Raw genomic sequence first — 21,220 nt, 5'->3', positions numbered from 1 at the left:
CCTGCTCCTGCACATGTTGCAGCAGCTGCAGCTGTGCACGCGACTGCTTCCTTGCACCACCTCCGCCTGGGACCGCCGTGTCCACAGACCCTATCGCTGCTGTAACACCCAAAATTCCATCACCAAAAATAATTTAAGCAACAAGTGTGGTCTAGTTTTTCTTTTCTAAGGACTTAATAAATTTAATTAAATTAAATATCGGCCTTTACTGCCATTCCCCTCGAGGCTTCCCCCTCACACGGCGTTGGATGGCGGTACATGGATTCGGATGTGCGGCAAATGGTTTTACCATCAGCTTCAAAAGAGATTGTCATATCCGGTGAGTTTTGGTTTACGCACCTCCTACCGGCTTTAGTCCCCATTTCATTGGCCTGGCCCTCAGATGGAGAGTGACAACGGAGCGGTGTAGCTATGAGGGGTGGACTGGATGTGTAATGACCACGACATACCCGGTGAGTATGTTGTTCAGTGGTGACTCTAATCGGTCATCGATGGTTGTTCTTTCATTCTGAATCATAGCTGGTCATTTGAAGTGTGTATGTATGAGTGCATTTTTTTCCTTCCTTATGCTGTTGTAATCTGGTTGTAACCTATATTGTTTTTCATTGCTGAAAATCTTGCCCCCCCACCCTGTTTGACCGTAAAAAAAAAAGATCGCACAGTCCTCTCTGATCCAGCCCAACTCCAGGCACTTTGCAGCCCAACTCACTCCGCTACCGCAGGAATTTTTTATTTTTATTTTTACAAATTTGCAGAAATAAATAGTTGAACCAAAAAATTGCAAAAATAGACCTATGCCACCAGACCAAACGGCGGTAGGAGAACTTCCGCCGGTTCAAACTGCGGAAGGATGCCAGACACGTCGTCCTGGCTTGGTTTGCCAGTTGAGACAGCGGTAGGCCACATACTGCTGTTTCGTATGGCAATACGCCACCTACCACCATTTCAAGCAGCGGTAAGTGGCCAGCCTATGATTCAGCCGGGTTGGGGATGTTATAGCCGGTTGAAATGGCTATAACTTCCTATAGCCGTTCCAACCGGCTATAACTCCATTTTAATTATTTTTTCTTCATTTTTTATGACATTTATGAAAGTAAAATATGTAGTTCCATTGCAATTTGTAACTTCGTAATTTGAGGCTATAGCTCTGTTTTAAATTTTTTTCCATTATTTATGTATGACATTATTGAAAGTAAAATATGTAGTTCCATTGCAATACGCTAACTTCGTAATTTGAGGCTATAACTCTGTTTAAAAAAATTATTTATTTTTGTACGACGTTTTTTTAGTAAAAAAATGTAGTTTCATTACAATATGTAACTTCGTAATTTGAGGCTATAGCTCTATTTTAAATATTTTTCTGTTATTTATGTATGACATTATTGAAAGTAAAATATGTAGTTGCAATATGTAACTTCGTAATTTGAGGCTATAACTCTGTTTTAAAAAATTCTTTATTTTTGTATGACATTTTTTAAAGTAAAATATGTAGTAGTTTTGAACGTTGGTCGAAAACGGTACTGAGATGGACCATGTCCATAATGGCAAATGGAAAAGGACATGCATAGACATCAGCACCGGCCTAGCTATGAAAACGTACACAACACACATTGGATAACATCGTAGCTTGCACCGGCCTACATAAAGTAGTCTGTGGATGACCACACATCATACGCTATACAATCATACACATGATAGCCTACACCAGCCTATAAAAGATAAAGAAGGTCCTACACACTAAATGTGTCCTCGCTTGAAACGAGGTTCACCACGACCACGCCTTGCTGCCCGCTGCGCAACTCTGGTCTAGTACTGGTCATATGTCAAGGGTTCCCATGGGGCAACGTTGCGAGGCGGACGTTCTGCTGCGGCCACAAGTGGCGTCGTGAAGTCTTGGGTCCCACCCTTTGTAGGAGCCTTCGGGGCATCACCCAACTGCGAAGGACCGATCACGTCAGGCTCGCGTCTCAACATTTCGTCCACCCATGCATTGATATTGGACCTCTGGTATCAGCCAACTGTTCCTTGAAATACTTCATGGTGCGGTACATGAAAAATTACACGATACCAACAAGGGGCAGTCCCCAAACACCGCACAGGACCCAGTTGTAAACCTCAGTCAGATTTGTAGTCATTATACCCCACCGAGCACCTCCCTCATCAAAGAGTAATGCCCACTTTTGCTTCAGCTCATGCTCAATCCACTGTGAGAAGCTCTTGATGGACCTTCCCCGTCTTCGCCTGATAGTCGGACCATCGAGTTCGACGTCCTCCAGAGACACAGAGTGGTTGGCTTCGCTGTTGACTGGCCTCTTGCCTAGGTCTTCGCATTGTTTTTTTAAAGATCGTCAAGTTTCTTCCACAGCAGGTTGAATTTCCTCTTCTGATTCTGGCTGCATAGATGCTTGAACAATGCCATAAGGATCTTGTTTTCGAATTGCCTATAGAAGTTTGCACCCATATGCCTCATGCACCACCTACTCTTCAAGTTCGGCCATGTCGCCATCCTGAAACGCTCCGCACTTACATTCTGTAGGTCTTCAATTACACTTAGAATGCCTTTGTGCTGATCATGAATGAGACATACCCCCCCCACACACACACTTCCTTCACAATCATGTTCTTCACCCTCTCCAGGAACCAATACCAGCTATCTCCAGACTCCTTCTCTACAAATACGATCTCAAGCGGCAACACCTGATTGTTGTTGTCGGACCCAATAGCTGTCAATATTGTTTCTTTATACCTTCCAGTCAGAAATGTGCCATCAATGCAAATGACTGTTCGACATCGCTGGAAAGCCTCAATGCAAGGACCCAAGGTCAGGAATGACCGCTGCAGGACCTGTTTGCCTTTTAACTGAGAACATGGATAGGCTTTCAGGTCGTAGAAGCTTCCTGGGTTTCTCTGGCATATGGTGTACAACAGGAGAGGGAGGTTGTCCTATGATGCTTCATACGTACCCCACTTCATCTCCAGTACCTTCAGCTTGGCTCGGTAAGTTTTGTTGTAGCTAATCTTATATTTGAACTTCTCCTCTATGGCACAAAAATCAACTTGGGCTCGAAGCTAGGATTCTCCACTATCTGAGGATACATGTATTGCGCAACAAAATCAACAGTGAGGTGCGGTGTGTTCCTTCCAATTCATCAAGCAAGCATTGGTGCTCAACCAATGTAGACACCTTCCAGTAATACTTCCACTTCCCCTTGTATGCGTGCACCCTAAACGGGCAATCATTTCTCACACAGTGGACATCATACACTGCCAGGTTACTCTTCTCCACTCTGAACTGACGCTGTAAAGATAAAGTGGATCATCGCTTCACAGCTGCCTTCACCTCATCCCCACTACGGTACAAAGCACCCACGCAAACCTCATTCTCCTTGTATTCCCAAGGGATATTTTCCCCTACATTGACCTGTAGGGCCGAATGGTCATAAGTTGACCAGTTCCACGGGACAGGGTAAGCATCTTTCTCATCCGACGAGTCATCATCCATAGCACCATTGGCCTCATCTCCTTCCCTCTCCACCTGCTCAACTAACTCAGCAATTTCTTCCCCCTCATCAGCCTTCCTATTTAGCTCACAGACTGCAACATCATCCTCTGCATATCTCCCTTCCACCGATCATCATCAACTTATTCATTTGCCCCATAAGTACTCTCCATATCTTCCTCGGCTTCAACTTCAGCACCTCCCACTTCTTCTTCTATCTGACTGCTTGAACATACCATATGAGCGGTAAATCGCGCCTCATGCAAGCCTTTACATAACCCCGGTAGCTCGGGGTTCCTTCAAGCGGGAGCAGCTTCCAAAAGTTTATGTCGGACCGTCTCTTCACTACAACCCTCACAGACACATCCACTTGATCTCTATCAACACCAAAATCCTTACAAAGCCACCTGCATATCCCCCAAGTTCTATCTCTTGCTCTTGGTAAATACTTGCAGAAATACTGAAATCCACTCAAATCTACCCCTTTTGGACCATATTTAACCTCCCCCGGACCATAGAACACTTGGAAATATAAACTATTCGACATGCCTGCCAACATACACGAAATGAGCAGTCCAAATTACACTCAATAACTTAAATCAGTTAGCTAGAGCAACACCTTCATTTCAATAAACGGTGGAATCATTTAATTCTATCATCGACACTAATAACTATTTAAAAGTAAACCAACCTTACGAACTAATACATTTCATTTTACCCGGTCAATTTACATGATACTATCATAATCATTTACAAAATATACATGATACTATCATAGTCAATTACCCGATATACGCGACTAAGCTCAGAAGTTCTAACTAAATCTAATAATATAACCATAGCATTGCAAATAAAATTTATCTAAATTTAATATACCTAAATCAACAACCTAATTTAAATGTCAACTAAATTCCTAAGCTAAATTCACTAAACTATCTAACCTACATTTTCCTACGTCTCAAATCCACCGGATCTACTTTTATCTAAACTAATACATTTATCTACTTCTAAATCTATTCACTAAACTAACTAAATTAGGGAATTACAAAAAGTACATGTAATGACGTGAGGAATTAACTAAATTAGGAAATTAAAAAAGTACATGTAATGACGTGAGGAACGAGCCTTCAATCTCCCCTCCCCTCCCCTTTCCTCCTCCCTCCCTCCCTTTCTTTCTTTCTTTCTTTCCTTCTCCTTCTCCTTCCCTTCCTTTCTTCTCCTCTCCCTCTCTTCCCCTTCCTTCCTCTTCTTTGTCTGGCTCTAAAGCGGCGAGCAAATAAAAGGGACGAGCACCCTGGCGCCTGGGCGCATCACTTATTTAGGCACGGCCCCGCAGGCTCATCCGGCGGAAAGGGTTCCACCGTTTGAACTGGCGGGGTGCCAGTTCCGCCAGATGAAATGGCGATAGTGCCTTGAAACTCGCGCTGTTGCAGTATGTGGGTGGCCTGCCGGACGGGGGAGGGGCGGTAAGGTAAGTCCATTTATGTAAATTTTTGGTTCAACTATTTATTTCTGCAAATTCATAAAAAAATAAAAAAATTGCGATCGAGAGAGGCGTGGATAGGTTACGTGTGGCTTAGCTGGCACCTTCGTCCCCGGCACGCCACGGGTCCGTCGCCCTGGCCACTACCACCTGAAGCCCCGCTGCCCGCTCCATCGGAGACCCACACGCTAGCGACCCATCGCGGCCCGGTAGCCGACTAGCCGTAGCGTCTCGCTGCGGTGGAGCTGCCGAACTGGGCCCTCCCCGCCTCTGCTTGTTGCGGCATTCGCCATTGCTCCCCGTGGCAAGGAGCACGCAAAGCTTTCCCTGCAAGGCACGGAAGAAATCCTGAAACAACCAAACAACAGAGGGTGTGGGCGGTGGGAAAGCGAGGCGAAAAAGATGCAGTTGTCTACTCCGATATGCTTCCCCTCCACTAAACCTCCGCAACTGCCCGCACTGCCGCTGCTGCCGCGGCCATCCCCTCGCCTCGCCTCCGCCTCTGGCCCTGGCTCGGCGGCGCTGCGCCTCGGGCTCCCGCCCCCTCCGTCCGTGGTCTCCGCCATGCGCCGGCGCGGTCGCCGCAGGGCCACGCCCCCTCCGGGCGCTGCAGCCGGCGGCGGCGGGGAGGCCGCTGCCCCCGATTCCCAGGAAAAGGTGATGCTCCGCTGACGCTTCTCTTCCACGTGGTGGGGGGACTTCCCCCTTTTTTTCTGCTTGATCTGCCCGGTGCTGGTGCTCCCTTTGTGTAGAACTCACTTTGATTTTAGAGTTCGTACTACTGGAGTATTGATGCCACCGGCTTGTAGTTTTAGAATTGCAACACTTTCACTGCATTGGTAGATTTCGCAGTGGAATGTTTGGCTGTTATGCCAGGTGGGAGCTTGGAGGTGTGTGCTAGATGCAAATAAATTTGGCGTGCAAGAGACTGTCGGATGTCATTTTGGACCACTTGTTTCATAGATACTGAAATTAAGCTAAGTTCAAATTTTGGATGGATTATTGTTCTGACGTCTGTCTTAATGTGCTTCAGCCTGGTTGAGTTAATGTCAATTGTCAAACTTCACAACCTCGATCCATTTATCCTATTCCAAATGCAATTCTGGTTTGTGCTTACTATGTTTTAATTCTCTGCGATTAGTTATCATTCTTTTTGTGGAGAGGATGTCAAAATTTAGATGCCATCAGTCAGTTCAGTTTCAATTCATGTAAAGGCACGTTTAGTGATCCTAGATTTACCGTTGTCCGTTGGTGTTATTTTACAGTCCCATGCTGTTGTACGAAACGGCATTGTGGAGGTTGTGCTTGTTGCTCAGTAAACCCTGGTGTTTTTTGTGATGGGTTGCTGTTTCCCTGCGCGCTGATAAATGTGCATTTATCTTTTTGGTGCCATGCTGGTCCTTGTAGAGGGCTGGTACAGATATCAAGACACTAGCTACAAGATTTTGGAAAGTTGCTGCCCCCTACTGGTGGTCCGAGGATAAAACCCAAGCAAGGCTGAGGCTTGCTGCGGTGTTTGCACTCACATTGGGAACCACAGGGATTAGTGTTGGATTTAACTTCTTGGGTCGTGACTTCTACAATGCCCTTGCTGGTATGTCTTGGAGTTCTGTTAATGATTGTTATGATCTTGCAACTTCGGTATTAAAATTATAAATAAAATAGACAGACACAGAATAGCAAGCACACTTGATAAGAGACTAGGACAGAGATAGTTTCCTTATAGCACTTAAAAGTTCTATTAATTTTTTTTAAAAAAATCATTTTCATTTTGGTGATCTCCATATCCAAAGTAGTCAAGTAATGACATTTCCAGCCATATAAGCAAGTCTACTTATATGTTATAATTAAAAGTGCCATTTCATACAATAGATTATTATTTTTAACTTGCTAATTCACATTTTGTGGTTATTTTCTTTTGCAAGATAAGGATCAAGAAAAATTTACCCAGCAACTGCTCTACTACCTGGGTGCTTTTGCTGGAGGAATTCCGGTGAGCATATTGCTGCTCTTTTTAGGTATTGCTCTTCATGCTGTTAGCCTAATTTCAACTGTTTTTATCGCCTGGATAAGACTTCATTTCACTATTGGCAACCAAAAGGGAAAGAATTTTCTGCCAAAATAATAAAGCCTCTTTTCCTAGGCTATCTAGATTCAAAGTTTTGATAATTTCCTAGCTGTGCCAAAGATACCAGCACATTGCTGGTCATTTTTTTATCTGAAAGGCTTTCTCTTCCTTCAACAATTTGTCCCAGCAAAATTTGTACAGCTGAACATCATGTAATTACCACACTGAATGGCTAAACTGCCAGTTTCTTTAACTTCATCCCTGGTTTCCAGCGTGTGTCCTGGGAGTTGCTTCTGCTAGTATTAGCACCCACCAATAGATAAACGTACTTTCTTTGCTTTGTGTTTCATTTTGCAGTGTGTGCAACTATGTTCTTTGTAGACTTGATGTTATGATTTTTTTTAACTCAATTTGCCAAATTACTGCTTCCACTATTCTGCAGTTCTTTGTATTGAGAGATTATGCAAAAGAAACCCTTTCATTGAGATGGCGATCTTGGATGACAAGTTATTACATGAAGCGTTATTTCAATAACAGAACTTTCTATAAGATTCAGTCTCAATCAATAATTGACAATCCAGACCAAAGGATAAACGATGATCTCAGCGCATTCACTGGAACAGCGCTTGCATTTTCTCTCACACTTTTCAATGCTGCTGTGGACTTGATATCATTTAGCAACATCCTTTATGGAATCTATCCACCGTTATTCATCGTTCTTGTTGTCTACTCTCTTGGGGGCACTGCTATTAGTGTCTTCCTTGGTAAAGTAAGTTACTAGTCAACATTATTTATCTTAACGTGCATTGAAGTATATTACATTGGTCACACTATTTTCTTTCTTCAAACAATTGATAATTAGCTTATGCTTTCATCAACAGAATTTGGTCAACTTGAACTTCATGCAAGAGAAGAAAGAAGCTGATTTTCGGTATGGACTTGTCCGTGTTAGAGAAAATGCTGAATCAATTGCTTTTTATGGAGGTGAGGAAAACGAATTGAAACTGTTGTTGGATCGATTCAGAAGGGCTTTTGACAACCTAAGTGTAAGCACTTCTTTCCTTTCGCCATATGTTCTTGTTTGTTTGTTTGTTCCGGCACTCTCAAAGTCATGTCTGAACCAGTTACCATTAGTTGATGGTTCCAGCATGCTGACAGTTGGATTAGAGTGAAACTTGGAAATCAACCAAGATCGGATCGCATAAACTTGCTCGTTTTCAATCTTCCCTTCCGTTCTCCCTGAAACTATATTAAGATAATTTGCATGCTTAATGGCATTGGTAAAGCAGTTTACTAGTAGTTCTATATCATGGTTTGTCTGGAGTCAGCTCTGATAATCATGTAAATCACCACTCACATTGGGCAATAATTTTTCATTTGTACTAAATTACTAATGAAATACTATAGTTTATAATTATAAGATGTTCCAAAAAAACTTCTAGATGAAGATGCAATGGAAGGTGAAATAAAATACGGTAATCATTACATAGGTTACATTTTGGCATTGAAATGCTGCTGCCTAAGTTTGAGTAAATTTGTTACCAATACATTTTATTACCATGCCACAATAGTAAAATTCTTATTTATAGTATTAAAATATTGAGTAAGCTAGATTTTAAATCTCAAAACCAGTTCAGTTGGTCACTAGAGTAATTAGCTCTGTATTTCTATTATTCTTGAAGTGGCACTCTCTGCAGCTCCTTATTTTTTATTTTTAGCCAGAAACATTTATTACGTATGTGTTTATGTTATGTTGCAGGAATTGTTGATAGCTTCTCGGAATCTGGAATTTTTCACCAGTGGTTATCGGTATTTAATTCAGATCCTTCCAGCTGCAGTTGTAGCTCCAATGTACTTCTCAGGGAAAATTGAGTTTGGAGTGATCAACCAATCAGTGTCTGCTTTCAATCATATCCTTAGTGATTTTTCTCTCATTGTTTTCCAATTCCAGTCAATTAGTGCATTCTCAGCAGTTATCGATCGTCTAGGTGACCTCTCTATCTCCCTCTCTCCCTCCCTCCCTCCCTTTGATAACTTGAATGACATTAAATTCTTCATTACAGGTGAATTTGATGATCTATTGGATGGAAATGAGTCTTCTCTATCATCCCAAAATGATAGTGTTGATGATATCAACATTATTTTCAAGAGCAGGTCTTCTGTTGTTAGTTCTAATGGATCACTAACACAATCTGATCCATGCATGGTTCTAGAGATCCTCAATTTGACATTGATAACGCCGAGGAGCGGAAATGTTCTTATTACTGACCTCAATTTGGAACTAAAAGACAAGGACCACCTACTGGTACTGGTTTCTTGAACTACTTTAAATCAGCAAACTAAATGTTAGTACTGACTCCTGATTGGGATGATATGCTTATCTTAACCTTTAGGTGATGGGTCCTAGTGGAAGTGGGAAAACCTCGCTGTTGCGTGCTCTGGCTGGCCTCTGGACTAGTGGTACTGGGGACATCATATACCATGTGAGAGGTTCTATGCAGTTTGAAAATTCAAATGTAAGTTCTGATGAGCCATCCAATATGAAGTTAGAGGGTGAAGAAGTACTACAAAGTTCCAAGCAAAGAAGAGACAATGGCATATTCTTTGTCCCGCAAAGACCATATATGGTTCTGGGCACACTTCGTCAACAATTACTCTATCCTACATGGAGTGAAGATGTTCATCATTCACCAAATAATGATGCTGAAAGTACAGGTAACTATCCTTATGCTGCTGAAAACAGTGAGTTTCTCATAAAATAAAGAAAGAAAACATGAAAAAGAAAAAAACATTACTCAGGCGACAATACGAATATTCCTTTTTATTGTTTGTGCCAACATAAGTTGTTTTTTTAATCTAAACTCTTAAAGTTGGATATCATAAGGCATGTTTGGCAGAGTTCCAGCACCAATAATTCTTGAAACTGTTCAGCCCTGGCTCCAGATATTCTTGGGAAAACTGAGGGTATTTGGTTGTGTCATTTGTTCTTGTTTTGGATTTAAAACAGTGCTTTAAACTAGTTCATTTTATTCTATAAACTCAAAATCCTGACACAGTGGATCTTGGAGTTGGAGCATTGCCAAACAGACCCATGCACTGACAGACAGATTTCAACCTTTTATAATAGAACATTTCTATGTTGATGAATGCCTGCATGGTTTGCCCTTTGCACTATTGCACTTGTACTGAGGGGCGATTTGTGAATTGTGATAGATATTTCATGGTGTTGGCTATATTTATTGAGTTTGTCGTGGTTTTTGGTATTCTAAAAGAAATGATTCAGTTATAGATGCATAGTTCGTGTGCATTGAACATGTTCCATTTCTTTTCTCCACTCATCATTCATACTAATGACTTGTCAGTTAACTAATCTTCTGTTTGTGGTGTCTTGGATGCTGTGATGAGTGCTACAGTCTAAGTTGCCTGTGTTTGTGGAATTATGGTAATCAGTTTAGTTGAGCTTAAAGTTTTTATATAGTATATAAACCCATTTTGAGGGAAGTGAGGACAAAAGTTAGAAATTTGGACCTGCGAGCATTACAGTCTTAATAATTAAAAAGAATATGCACTATACTATCATACACGATATCAACATGTTTGGAAGAGGTCAGGAACTAACACTATGGGGATAGATTAGAATTTTAGCAAGTTTAATAAAAATACTATTCAGAATCATCTCGTCAAATGGAAGTAATGTAAAATGTAAAAGTCAGTAGTGGCAGAAACTCAATCGGTCGATTCTTCTGCCTTTTCTCATTCCTATTGTTTTGCATCCACGGAAAATGTAGAACCACATGTACATGTGACCACATGACTGCATCCACCATTCTATTCCTAATATGTGCATGAGTACTACATTTTTTTGTTGTTGGATTGTGGAATAAAGCAATCGTCACAAATTTTGCTAGTGTCAAAGTACTCTTGGCAACAGTTCCCAAAATATGCATGTGCAGCTATGCTGAAGTCTTTCTGTAAAAATGACTACCAGATCCTCTTCCATTTCTATCTGAAGTTTCCACATCAGAGGGAGTTGGTGCCAAGCCGGAGATGCCCTCAACTGCTGAACTGGTCAGAGTGCTTGAGGTTGTGAGGCTGGGCTATATATTGCCTCGTTTCAATGGCTTGGACTCCATGCATGATTGGGCCAGTGTTCTTTCGCTAGGGGAGCAGCAGCGACTTGCATTTGCTCGGTTGTTACTTGCTAAACCCACTTTGGTCTTACTAGATGAGTCAACAAGTGCACTAGATGAAGCAAATGAGGTAATAATTCTCGTCCTGCTGCTATACTTGTTTTCCTTGAACGATGGAAAATGCTAGGCTTTTATTTACAACCCACCAATTGCACGAATGTTTTCACCCCATTGCTGAGGATAAAAAAGGGAAGGGGTTGATGTTCTAAACCATCCTATTTTGTGGATGAACAAAGTAGACTCTGATTTTATTTTGTGCCACAGGCTCATCTATACAGTCAAATTGAGGCTGCAGGCATTACTTACATAAGCGTCGGTCACCGGAAAACACTTCACAAGTTCCACAACAAGGCCCTGTACATATCAAAGTCCGAGTTGACAGATAGCAATCTACGCAACTGGGAACTAAAGCCCACAAGCCAGATTTCAGTTGAAGAGTCATCTCCATTCTCTTCCTAGTATCTCCAGCTTTGTCCCCTGTTTGCCCCTTCCTCAGTTTTCGTCCCACGTTTGGCCCAAATCAGAAACATGTCCCACAACAAGCTGAAGTTGGACTGTTTGGGGCGTTACTCTTCGGTTGGATCGTCAAAATTGCTGCCATGCTACGACTGCCGACCCGGGCTGCAGAGCAGGATAGCAAGTACACTCAGACATTAGAAAACATTATCGAATGTACATAATACGGATGCGAGTACTTTGTGGTCTTTGTGCGGCCCTTCTTTGATCTGTATTTGAGCTTCCTCTTAATGTAGAAGTGGCAATGTAGTCGCTGCATTGGTTTTTAATCAATTCCCTTGTTTCAAGCATGTACTAGGAATTTCAATATTGGAGTGGCAATGTACTTGGAAGACATGAAACTAGGACATGATGAATTACTCACAAAAGGATTAGAAGGGAAAAGAAAAAAGAAAAAAAATCTGCGCAGCTGACCTCCCCATGTGCTGGGCCGATTTCTCCCGCAAGTTGGGCCGACATGGGCCTATTTCCCTGCAGCCCCTGTCTGACTGACTTGGAGGTACGCTCCTCATCTGATGCGATGCGACATGAATCTATTCGTTTCCTTGTCATGCATGCACAAGGATTGGAATCCTCAATCTCATCCTCTACTTATTCGTCTGCTTCCCCGGCAGTGGCGGTGGCGGCGACGGGAACGAGTGCTGCGCCGTGGATACCGACCTCGACGCGTTCGAGCATCAGCTTCGACATGAATCGAGACTGTGAGTGCATAATCCAAAATTAAACGTCCAATAATCATTCATATGCGAAGCCGCCTTCTTTGTCCATCTTCATCACAAGGTTTTTCTCTACACGACGCGTAAAAACTAAAACCTTTGCTTGTTTTCAGCGCGTGCTGCAGCCAGCAGGCAGCCCGGTCGAGAGTAGCAGCGGTGACGGCGGCGAGAATGTGGACGACGTCGACGAGCTGTGCAGTGGCAGCAGCGACATTCATCAGCAGATGCTGGATCACAAGTGGTGGAGAGTAGATGATCGGTGCCAGGCTCTTTTAGAGCCGCTCCACACATGTGAACCAAAACTTGGAAGTGGTGGATGATCTGTTTCGTTAACTCGTCGTCATATAGTAGCTGTCCCACTAAATAAAGACCTGTTGCTATACACTAGTATTTCTGTTTGTCAGGGTAACAGTAAACTAAATGCCTTAAGTTTGTTCTAAGGCATGATGTTGAAGAACGTACTCACAGGCTAAGAACTTATGAGCTGCAGGTGAAGACTATTTGGAAGGGTGTCTTCAGGCAGCAACGCTCCAATAGGAAGGTTGTTGGGGACGTTAGTGTGCTATGGTGACAGTATTTGAACCTTATTGTGAATGCTGTTACATATCTAGCTGTCAATATATTGTTATAAACGTTGTAAAAGGACCGATTATTTGACCTTGTTTGATTGGAATCTCCAGATTATTTGATCTGTATCTGGACACTCTAATTTTAGAATTGAAGTGGCAATTCAACTGATGATCTAAAATAAATGGTACTCCCTCAGTTCCAAATTAGAGGTCATTTTGAGTTTTCTAGGTTCATAAATATTATTATGCATCTAGACATACACAATATCTAAAACGACCTACAATTTGGAACGGAGGGAGTAGCGCATAAAGGAGGCAGACATGCATCTTGTTTTCCAAGGGAGAGACAGTAGTCATGTTGACTGATGAGGCTGAACCCTCATCTGCATAATATTGCTTGCTTTATAGTAGTCATAATCATGCCAATCTTCCAGAACTATCAAATATACTCCTCCCAAATGTAAATGAAGGCTAGCATATTGATCAGCTAATTAATTAGACAATATATAGTCCATGTCGCAGTTATTTTTCTCCATGTTGTCACAGTGTATATATGATATACCCAATCAATAATCATCAGTGTTTATTTCACCCCGATCGACGAGCTCACATTCTCCTGCCACCAGTTCCTGACTCCCTTTGGCAATTGAAGTAGACGGCGGCGACCGGCAGGCCGAGGTTGTAGAGCTCGGCGAAGTCACGGGTGCTGAAGTTCTGCCGCCACCCTGGGGCGTACACCGTCTGCCGGCCGAGCTGTTGGAAGAGCAGGAACACCAGCCGATGGATTCCGAGCACCGGCCGTGGGCTCTCGTAGCACACAATCTCAGTACCTGCGTGTTCAGTTATGAATATGCTCAAATTAGCAGGGGACTGATATCGATCTGAGTTAGGTTGGTCAATCACACTATTGTTTCTGATGACATACCAAAAGAAACTCCTGTCGTCGCCGGGATATCAGTGACCAGCCTGCAATACCAGATCAAAGACTATCAGATCATGATCGAGGAATCAAAGTCAAGTTTACATTTTTTCTATCTGAACTGCAATTGGTCATGTGTTTGGACTTTGAAGTGGATAGTAGTACATGTGACAAATTAAACATAATAGTAACACTCCAGGTTTTGAGAGAGAAGATAATGATTCACTGATCAAAGAAGTCTAGTGTGTTCCAGGTGATCAGTATCATTAACTGAAATATCTGCCTCTCCGTCTTGAACAGTTCGAAATCAAGCTAGCTAGTGGTGTCAAGACCAATGAAAGCGTGCATGGGGTATCTTGAAATAATTTGTATATTAGTGCAATGAAGGTTTTGAGTTTCGAAAAAAAAACTTGAAGACGTAGAGGAAGTTGTCGTGAATACTTCGGCCTTTAATGAAGGCACTTTGGCAGGACGATATAAGCTCCTTCATGAATGGAGCTAGGCGCAGGGCTAGGATCTTAGTTATGATCTTCGCTATAGCATGGATTAAGCTAATTGGTCGGAAATCTTGAATGTCCTCCGCTCTATCCTTTTTGCAATAAGGATGAGGTTGGCCTTGTTTAGTAAATTTAGATCTGCGCAACGGGAGTTGTGAAAGGAGTTGATGACTGCAATTAGGTCAGACTTGATTGTCTCCCGATACTGCTTAAAGAAGAGACCAGTGAAGCCATCCGATCCCAGGGCTTTATTTTTCGGTGTTTGAGTGATTGCCCGTAGAATTTCCTCCTCTGTGAACGGGCTATCTAGGGAGGATAGGTCCACCGTTGGTAGGTTCAGCGCTAGCCAGTTGAGATCCATGGCTCACGGTGATGGTTCTTTCATGATGTTCTCAAAATGATCATGCACGATTTGCTGCTTATCATTGTGAGAGAAGATCCATCCGTTGTCTTTGCGTAGTCTCTGAATGAAGGTCTTCCTACGTCTTCCGTTCGCCTTTAGATGGAAGAATCTCGTGTTGGCATCCCCTTCCTTCAAGGAAGTTATCCTAGAACATTGTTTTTTCCTCCTCTTTTCAATGGCTACCCATCCCATGAGACGCTATTTCAACTTCCCCCACAGCCATGTTTCGACCGGTGATAGTGTCCTGACGTCTTGTGCCTCATCCAGTCGTAATATGACCTCCTGGGCCATGTGCATCTTCATCCTAGCCTCAAATAGCATGAACCTGCTCCATTGCTTCAAGGCCCGGGATGTTGCATGGAGCTTGTGACCTAGTCTGTGAAATGGCTCGGTGTGTTGAGTAGGTGTATTCCAAGCATTGGAGACCACCTCCTGAAAATGAGGCAGTCGCACCTAGAAGTTTTTGAATTTGAAAGGGATCGGTCACCTCAGGCCTACTTGGTTGGTTAGCAACAAAGGACAGTGATCTGAGTGCGAGGATGACAGTGCGTGGAGGAGGCAATTGTCGAATTCAAGGTCCCAATTTTTGTTGCAGAAGACTCTGTCAAGATGGACAAGCGTAGGTCTCCGCCTTTCATTGCTCCATGTGAATTTTCTATTTTGCAGATTTATTTCTTTGAGACCGCATAAGTTTATTGCATTTCTGAATCTTCTCATTAGTCGGTTTAGGTTTCTGTTGTTCTTATCTCTTGCGCGGTAGATGAGATTAAAATCCCCTATTTCGAGTTGTCCGATGGTTCAAGTCGACGCATGTGTCTTAGGAAGGTTTCTTTTTCGGGTCGTCTTGATGGTGTGAAGGTCGTCATGCAGTGTCTAATTGTTACGTCCACCATTATTGAGTAGCATCCAATGCGCAGGTTCTGGATGTCTACTACCATGTCATTCCAGAGCAGGAGAATGCCTCCTCTTATGCCTACCGCCAGCTTGTACGCTAATTATTTAGCTTATAGGCCCCCAGGAAGTTTGCCATTACCGAGTCTACTTTTTGGAGTTTGGTTTCTTGTAAGCAAGCAATATGGCATGGTGTTGATGTCAGTATTTCGTGCACCGTCAGGCATCGAGCTGCCACGTTTAGGCCTCGGACGTTCTAGGATAGGATGTCTACGTTTTTGTTCGGCATGATGCACATTTTAACACTCGTGTTGCCTCGTAGTTCCATCCGTTCATTGCGTTGGTCGCAACGATTAAAACTTTCAGCGAGTCCCCGGCGTTGGGTGATGTAGTGTCTGATCGCGTACACGTTCTTAGATTCAGATTACACATAGTCGTCGCCCAAAGGTCGAGGCCAGCAGGGCGTGCATGTTCGATTGCCCGAAGGTCAAAGCCAGCAGGGTTTTTTGAAACAGTAGATAAAGTAGACTTAGTAGACTGATACATGTTGTGCAGTTCGACGCTCGCCGCTGAAGGTTCAGATCGCAAGCATTGCATTTACCTCTTGTAGGTCCGCCACCGCCGCGCCTGCGTGGCGGATTAGGGCCTCGTCCAACATGTCCGCTCCCTCATCATCTAAGTCGAAGATGGCTGTCATTGCCACCACGATGTGCTCTGGAAGCAGTCCGCAAAACATGGAGATGAAGTCGCGCAGTACCTCCTCGATGGGAGCCATCTCATCGTTGGAGATGCCCAGCTTGCGCCATAGGTTCCTCTGAGCTCGCTCCGCGGCTGGGATGGATGGCTTCTTTGCAAGTCGTGCGCTTCTTCTTACCATCATCATATCGAAGGAACATCTCTGTCGGGGACGGCACGGCGCCAGCTGTTGTAGCAGCGGCGGCCGTGGGGTGCAGAATAGGGATTCTATCCCAGTCTGATCCCGCGGCTGTTCTTCCTCGTGTGGGCCGAAGTCCTGGGCCCCGTCTGGAGTGGCCTCAGGAGCCACTAGAACCCCTTCAGGGTTCTCTGCAGCCATCTGGTTGGCCTCCCCAACCTCCTGGGCCACTGCGACCGTGTGGGCCCCCTGGGCCTCTTCGGTCGCGATGTCCGCCCCGGCCTCGACCTCGACCACTTGGGCCACCTTGACCTCGACCGCCACCTCCTGGGCCGTGTGAACAGCCTCCATAGCCACGCGGGCTACCTCCACGCGTGCTGCCTTAGCCTCGACCGCATGGGCCGCCTTGGTCGCAAAGACCACCTCCTCGACCACGTGGACTGACTTTCTGGCCACGCGGGTCGCATCCGCGCAGGCCACCTCCACGCGGGCTGCCTCGGCCTTCTTGGCTGCCGGTGACAGTTGGAGGCCCAAGTGCCCCTCCCTGTGCCGCTTCGCCGTTGCTTCTGTCCGACGTCAGCTCCCGCACCAAGGCGTGATTCATGCCTAGCACCATGTCGTCCAGGGCCTTCTCGACGTCATTGACCGTCGGCGGCAGTGGTGCGGGGAGCAGCACCACCCACGGCATGGTGAAGGCGCGGGGCACTACCACCGCCTCGGACTAGGCTCGTTCCCCAGCATGGACATCTTCAAGTCCCAGGCTGTCAGCTAGCTAGCAGACCTTCCTGATGTACTCCTCAGCTCCGACCATCTAGCGGTTCCTTCACACATACACATCCACAGGAATAGCTTGAGCAGGTGATGCGGTGATTACCTTCCTGAAGGTAGCTCTTCAATGCTTGTGCCTAGGCCGCGAACAGGGCTTGCAGTTGAGCTTTGTTCATGTTGCTCAGTCCCTCGCCATCCGTGTCGTGCCGTCATCCATGTCGTGGTCCGTAGTCGCGGTGCGGTGGAGACCGGGTACAGTCCCGGCAGAAGTGCTTGCCGATTCCCCAGTAATCATCATCGTACTGCTGCTCGTGGCCTGGATGGATGTAGTCGCTGCCATCTTCATCATCTCCGTCTCCGCGGTGCAGCGGCCAAATGAAGGCGCGGTCCTTGCAGCTGGACCTGCCCGCCCTCTCCTTGTCGCGCCCGCGTTCGCATTCATCCTGTGGCCCGCGGCATGCGCGCTCGGCGCGGCCGCAGCCCCCGACCCCCGCATCATAGGCGTCACGGGCATCGCGCCTGTCACCGTTACCGCGACTGTCGTTGTGCCGTCCACGCTCGTCAAATAAGCGTTGTTCTTCCTGGCCACTGAGCTCACGGTGGCACTCCTCCTTATCGCGCCCCTTCGGTTCCCGCGGTGGCCGAGGTAGGTGGGTCGGGAAGCGCGAGCGCGCATCCGATGGCGCACCATCGACCAAGTCGTAATGCCATTCGTAACGCCAATGAATTGGCATGATGCTCGCCGGATTGTCGATCGCTTCTTGCAGGTTGCGCGCCGTCGCCGAGTAGTCCTCAAGAGGTGGCATGTGGATGAACACTTCGTAGCGGGCACCTTGTTGCCATGACTCCGGTGGTGGCTCGGCAGAAATGAAGACTGCTGAGGATCTGTCAGCTGGCTTGTGTGTGAAGGTGAGCCACACCCTCTTTGGGATCTCGCTCGGGTTCGCCATCCACGCCCAGAGCTCGATGTGTCTTGTGTCTGCCGGCTGGATGAGGTTGGTGATGATGCACTAGAGCGCGCCCTTGTGGCCGACGACCCTCTCGACGATCTCCGATGTCCAGGCATGGGACGGGATATCATCCAGGCAGAGGTGCACCCTGTAGAAGATGTGGAAGCCGAGGGCGTGCGTCAGGCTACTCCAGGTGCGGAGGTAGATGTCGATGCCTCCTCCTGTGAAGTGTCCTTGGCGGCGAGCCTCCGCCGCATGGGCAGCGTGCTCGAAGCGGATCAGGTAGGGCTTCAGCTGGTGGAGCTTGACGGAGACCTCTCCTCGCTACAGCTCGAGCTCTCGAGTGAGGAGGTCCGCGATGTCGCATGCACCGGCGTTGCGCGGCAGATGGAGCGCCCACAGGACGAGGGCGCAGGATTCCCAGTCCCGCGCATCGTGCTTGAGGTGGAACAAGTTGGAGATGAACACTGTCTCCACATCAGGGCGCGTGTTGGGATCCCCTATCGCCATTGGTGCCGCTCCCGTAGGCGTAGCTGGTGGTGGTGGTGGCGGCGGTGGTGGCAGTGGCGGTGGTGGTGGTGGCGGAGGAGGAGGCAATGGCGTCGGTAGTGGATGGGGCTGCGGATGGTGTCGCGTCGCCAGCCGGCGGGTGCCAACAGTAGGGGGGCGAGACGCTTTACAGAACTGCTCCAGGTGACCTGAGCGGCGGCAGCAGAAGCAACGCACCGGGTAGCAGCACGATGGTCCGGGGCCAGACAATTGAAGCACCGCCTTGCAGTGGCTCGCATCGGAGTGGGTTGGGCAGTGCACGCTGTGATGAATGCCTTCTACGTCTCTTGGCTGGCGTCCACCCTTGCTGCGCTAAAGCCTGTGCAGCATGTCGTGTGGGCGCCTGACGCGGCATCCAGGCTCGCCCTATCCTTGATGCCTTGCTGGAGTAAATGCGCTGCGTCCTCGTCACCTCGGCGGAGTAAATGTTGTTCCCTCGGGAGGAGGCGCGCTGGGCTTCGTTGCGGTGACGTTGTGCCGCTTGCCGGAGGGGGGCATTGAATCGCCCCCTCCTGACGACCTCTGCGTAGCTAGCCCTCAGATCCAGCTTGGCAGGGGGCGGATCCCGAGCGGCAGGTCGCGGATCCGTCAGTTGGGCCCACGAATCCGGGGTCTCCGGCACGCACTTGTCGTCCACGGTGGCAAGGTGGACATGTTGAGGTGGTGGAGGTGGGGAGTCGGAGACGAACTTCTCCGAAGAGGAGAGGGTGCGTGGGGTGGCAGGTGGGGTGGCTGGGGCTGAAGCTGATAGGACTCGCGGCGCAGGATTTTTGCGGCGGGGTGGGTGATGCTGCTCACGTCGGCTGATGGTGGGGCGGCGGCGGAGGAGGGGGTAGGGTTGGGTGGCATGGTGTGTTTTTTTAATAGTTTACTAAAAAGAATTCAAGTCCTGCACAAAGCTAAATTCGGATTTGATCATCAGACGATCGAGATGTAGCTTTTTTTCATATGGTAACACAGATTACGTTTGCTCTGATGGAATTAGGTAGCCAGATCTGTGGGCTAATTGCTGAAAGCATTGGCTCGTGCATGCGTTTTGGCGATCGCGAATTTGATGAAGAAGCTGAAAATTACCAGTGCAAGTACTCCCTGAGGTTGGGATCGCTGGGGCTTGGCGCGTCCGGATCAACCAGCACCTGATCGATGCAAATTACGGTTAATAATTGGCTGCTTGCAATAATGGAGAAAATAATTCCGGCGCGGCGGCGCGGCGTGTTACGTGCAGTACGTACCAGGGTGTAGAAGGTGCGCATGTCGGGGCCGCCGACCTCGACGCGCGGCTGTTCGGCGATGGCGGAGGGCCGGAGCTCGCAGCCGTTGGAGACCTCCCGTGCGGCGTAGGCCACGCGCAGCGGCACCCGGCGGACGAAGGGGTCGACGACGTCGCCGATCACCCGACCCACCACAAGCGGATCCCCACGCTGCATGCTGCTGGCGCTGCTGCCTCTCGCTCCCTTCTTCCCCCTCGTCGCCGTCGTCCTCCGCTCCGGCGGCTCCGTCCAGCGGCGCACACGAGCGAGAGCCCAGCAATAATGGATCGCGCGCCCACGACGTTTCACCACCCACCAGCAGCGGCTTCTTCTTCTACTTATAGAGCGCGCGGGCAGTAAAGCGAGCTCTCTCAGCTGGCCTCTGGGCTAGCTGCAGGCCGATCGCTAAGCTAGCTAGGCAGCTAGCACTCGGCAAGCTACTAGGATCCTAGGCGGCAGCTGATGATAGCGTGCGGAAGCAGCGGAGCAGCAGGTGGGGCCCGGGCGGCCCTGATTGGAGGAGGTAAGTTGCTGCTAGGAGGCGAGATCATCAAAGACACAACTCAAGGCCCGTGTTCCTCCCTATGATCTACTCCGATCCTACTGTTTCATTGAGCTGGCCGGCAAGCTTTAATTAAGACGACTGATTTTCATCTCGATCCCTATGCCGTTATGCTACATACTCTTAACCAGCAAGTTTACATGAGGATTTTTTTGTAAACGTCCCGCTACTTATAATATTAGTAGTAGATGAAACAAGTGATAGTGACATTGGAGTTTCTGCACCACCATCATCATCTATACGAATTTGAATTTGACTAGTCTACTCTGGATATATCTCTTTGTCACTTAGCACAAGTACTGCTACTACTATGTATGCGGTACAGTAAAGAGGAAAAAAAAAGAAATCTTTAGATACGACACAGCTAAACTAAAGAAGAAGAAGGGGATTTTACTTTACATTATTTACCTGAGGTGAATGAAGTAGTACTAGAAAGAAGAGAGTCCAGAGATGATCCAGTGAGTGAGCGAGCAAGGGCTTTCTGTGCAACGATGCGAGGACGACGAGTGACGGCTC

The 21,220-nt window shown here is 46.7% G+C and overlaps 2 protein-coding genes across 3 annotated transcripts; one reads left to right on the top strand and one right to left on the bottom strand.

Annotated features, from left to right (window-relative positions):
• Positions 1-5,101: 5,101 nt before the first annotated feature.
• Positions 5,102-12,046, top strand: LOC117857625 (ABC transporter D family member 2, chloroplastic). 2 transcript variants are annotated; one of them, XM_034740386.2, is made up of 10 exons: positions 5,102-5,639; positions 6,390-6,576; positions 6,908-6,975; positions 7,493-7,819; positions 7,932-8,096; positions 8,810-9,038; positions 9,114-9,355; positions 9,444-9,765; positions 11,039-11,310; positions 11,505-12,046. In XM_034740386.2, the coding sequence occupies exons 1-10, from the start codon at positions 5,385-5,387 to the stop codon at positions 11,697-11,699; spliced, it is 2,262 nt and encodes a 753-aa protein (XP_034596277.1). In that variant the 5' UTR covers positions 5,102-5,384; the 3' UTR covers positions 11,700-12,046. The 2 variants fall into 2 exon arrangements, with proteins under 2 accessions (XP_034596277.1, XP_034596279.1); XM_034740388.2 differs by lacking the exon at positions 5,102-5,639 and having other exon boundaries at positions 6,414-6,576; positions 6,913-6,975.
• Positions 12,047-13,397: 1,351 nt separating this feature from the next.
• On the bottom strand, positions 13,398-20,950 carry LOC117854714 (protein FLOWERING LOCUS T 1). Its single transcript, XM_034736941.2, has 4 exons — positions 20,125-20,950; positions 19,967-20,028; positions 13,967-14,007; positions 13,398-13,871 (listed from the first exon to the last, which is right to left on the bottom strand). The coding sequence occupies exons 1-4, from the start codon at positions 20,317-20,319 to the stop codon at positions 13,648-13,650; spliced, it is 522 nt and encodes a 173-aa protein (XP_034592832.1). The 5' UTR covers positions 20,320-20,950; the 3' UTR covers positions 13,398-13,647.
• Between the last annotated feature and the right edge of the window lie 270 nt (positions 20,951-21,220).

The sequence above is a fragment of the Setaria viridis genome, chromosome 5 (genome assembly GCF_005286985.2).
Source record: "Setaria viridis chromosome 5, Setaria_viridis_v4.0, whole genome shotgun sequence".
NCBI classification, from domain to species: domain Eukaryota; kingdom Viridiplantae; phylum Streptophyta; class Magnoliopsida; order Poales; family Poaceae; genus Setaria; species Setaria viridis.
The sequence above is the reverse complement of the archived record's forward strand: the minus strand, read 5'-3'. Positions and strand labels throughout refer to the sequence as shown.

Coding starts and splice junctions, on each gene's coding strand:
- LOC117854714 (XM_034736941.2), bottom strand. CDS start 20,319: ATGCAGCGTGGGGATCCGCTTGTGGTGGGTCGGGTGATCGGCGACGTC. Junction 20,029..20,124: donor TGCGCACCTTCTACACCCTG/GTACGTACTGCA, acceptor TGCATCGATCAG/GTGCTGGTTGATCCGGACGC. Junction 14,008..19,966: donor CTCAGGGAGTACTTGCACTG/GTAATTTTCAGC, acceptor CTGGTATTGCAG/GCTGGTCACTGATATCCCGG.
- LOC117857625 (XM_034740386.2), top strand. CDS start 5,385: ATGCAGTTGTCTACTCCGATATGCTTCCCCTCCACTAAACCTCCGCAA. Junction 8,097..8,809: donor GGGCTTTTGACAACCTAAGT/GTAAGCACTTCT, acceptor GTTATGTTGCAG/GAATTGTTGATAGCTTCTCG. Junction 9,766..11,038: donor TAATGATGCTGAAAGTACAG/GTAACTATCCTT, acceptor AATGACTACCAG/ATCCTCTTCCATTTCTATCT.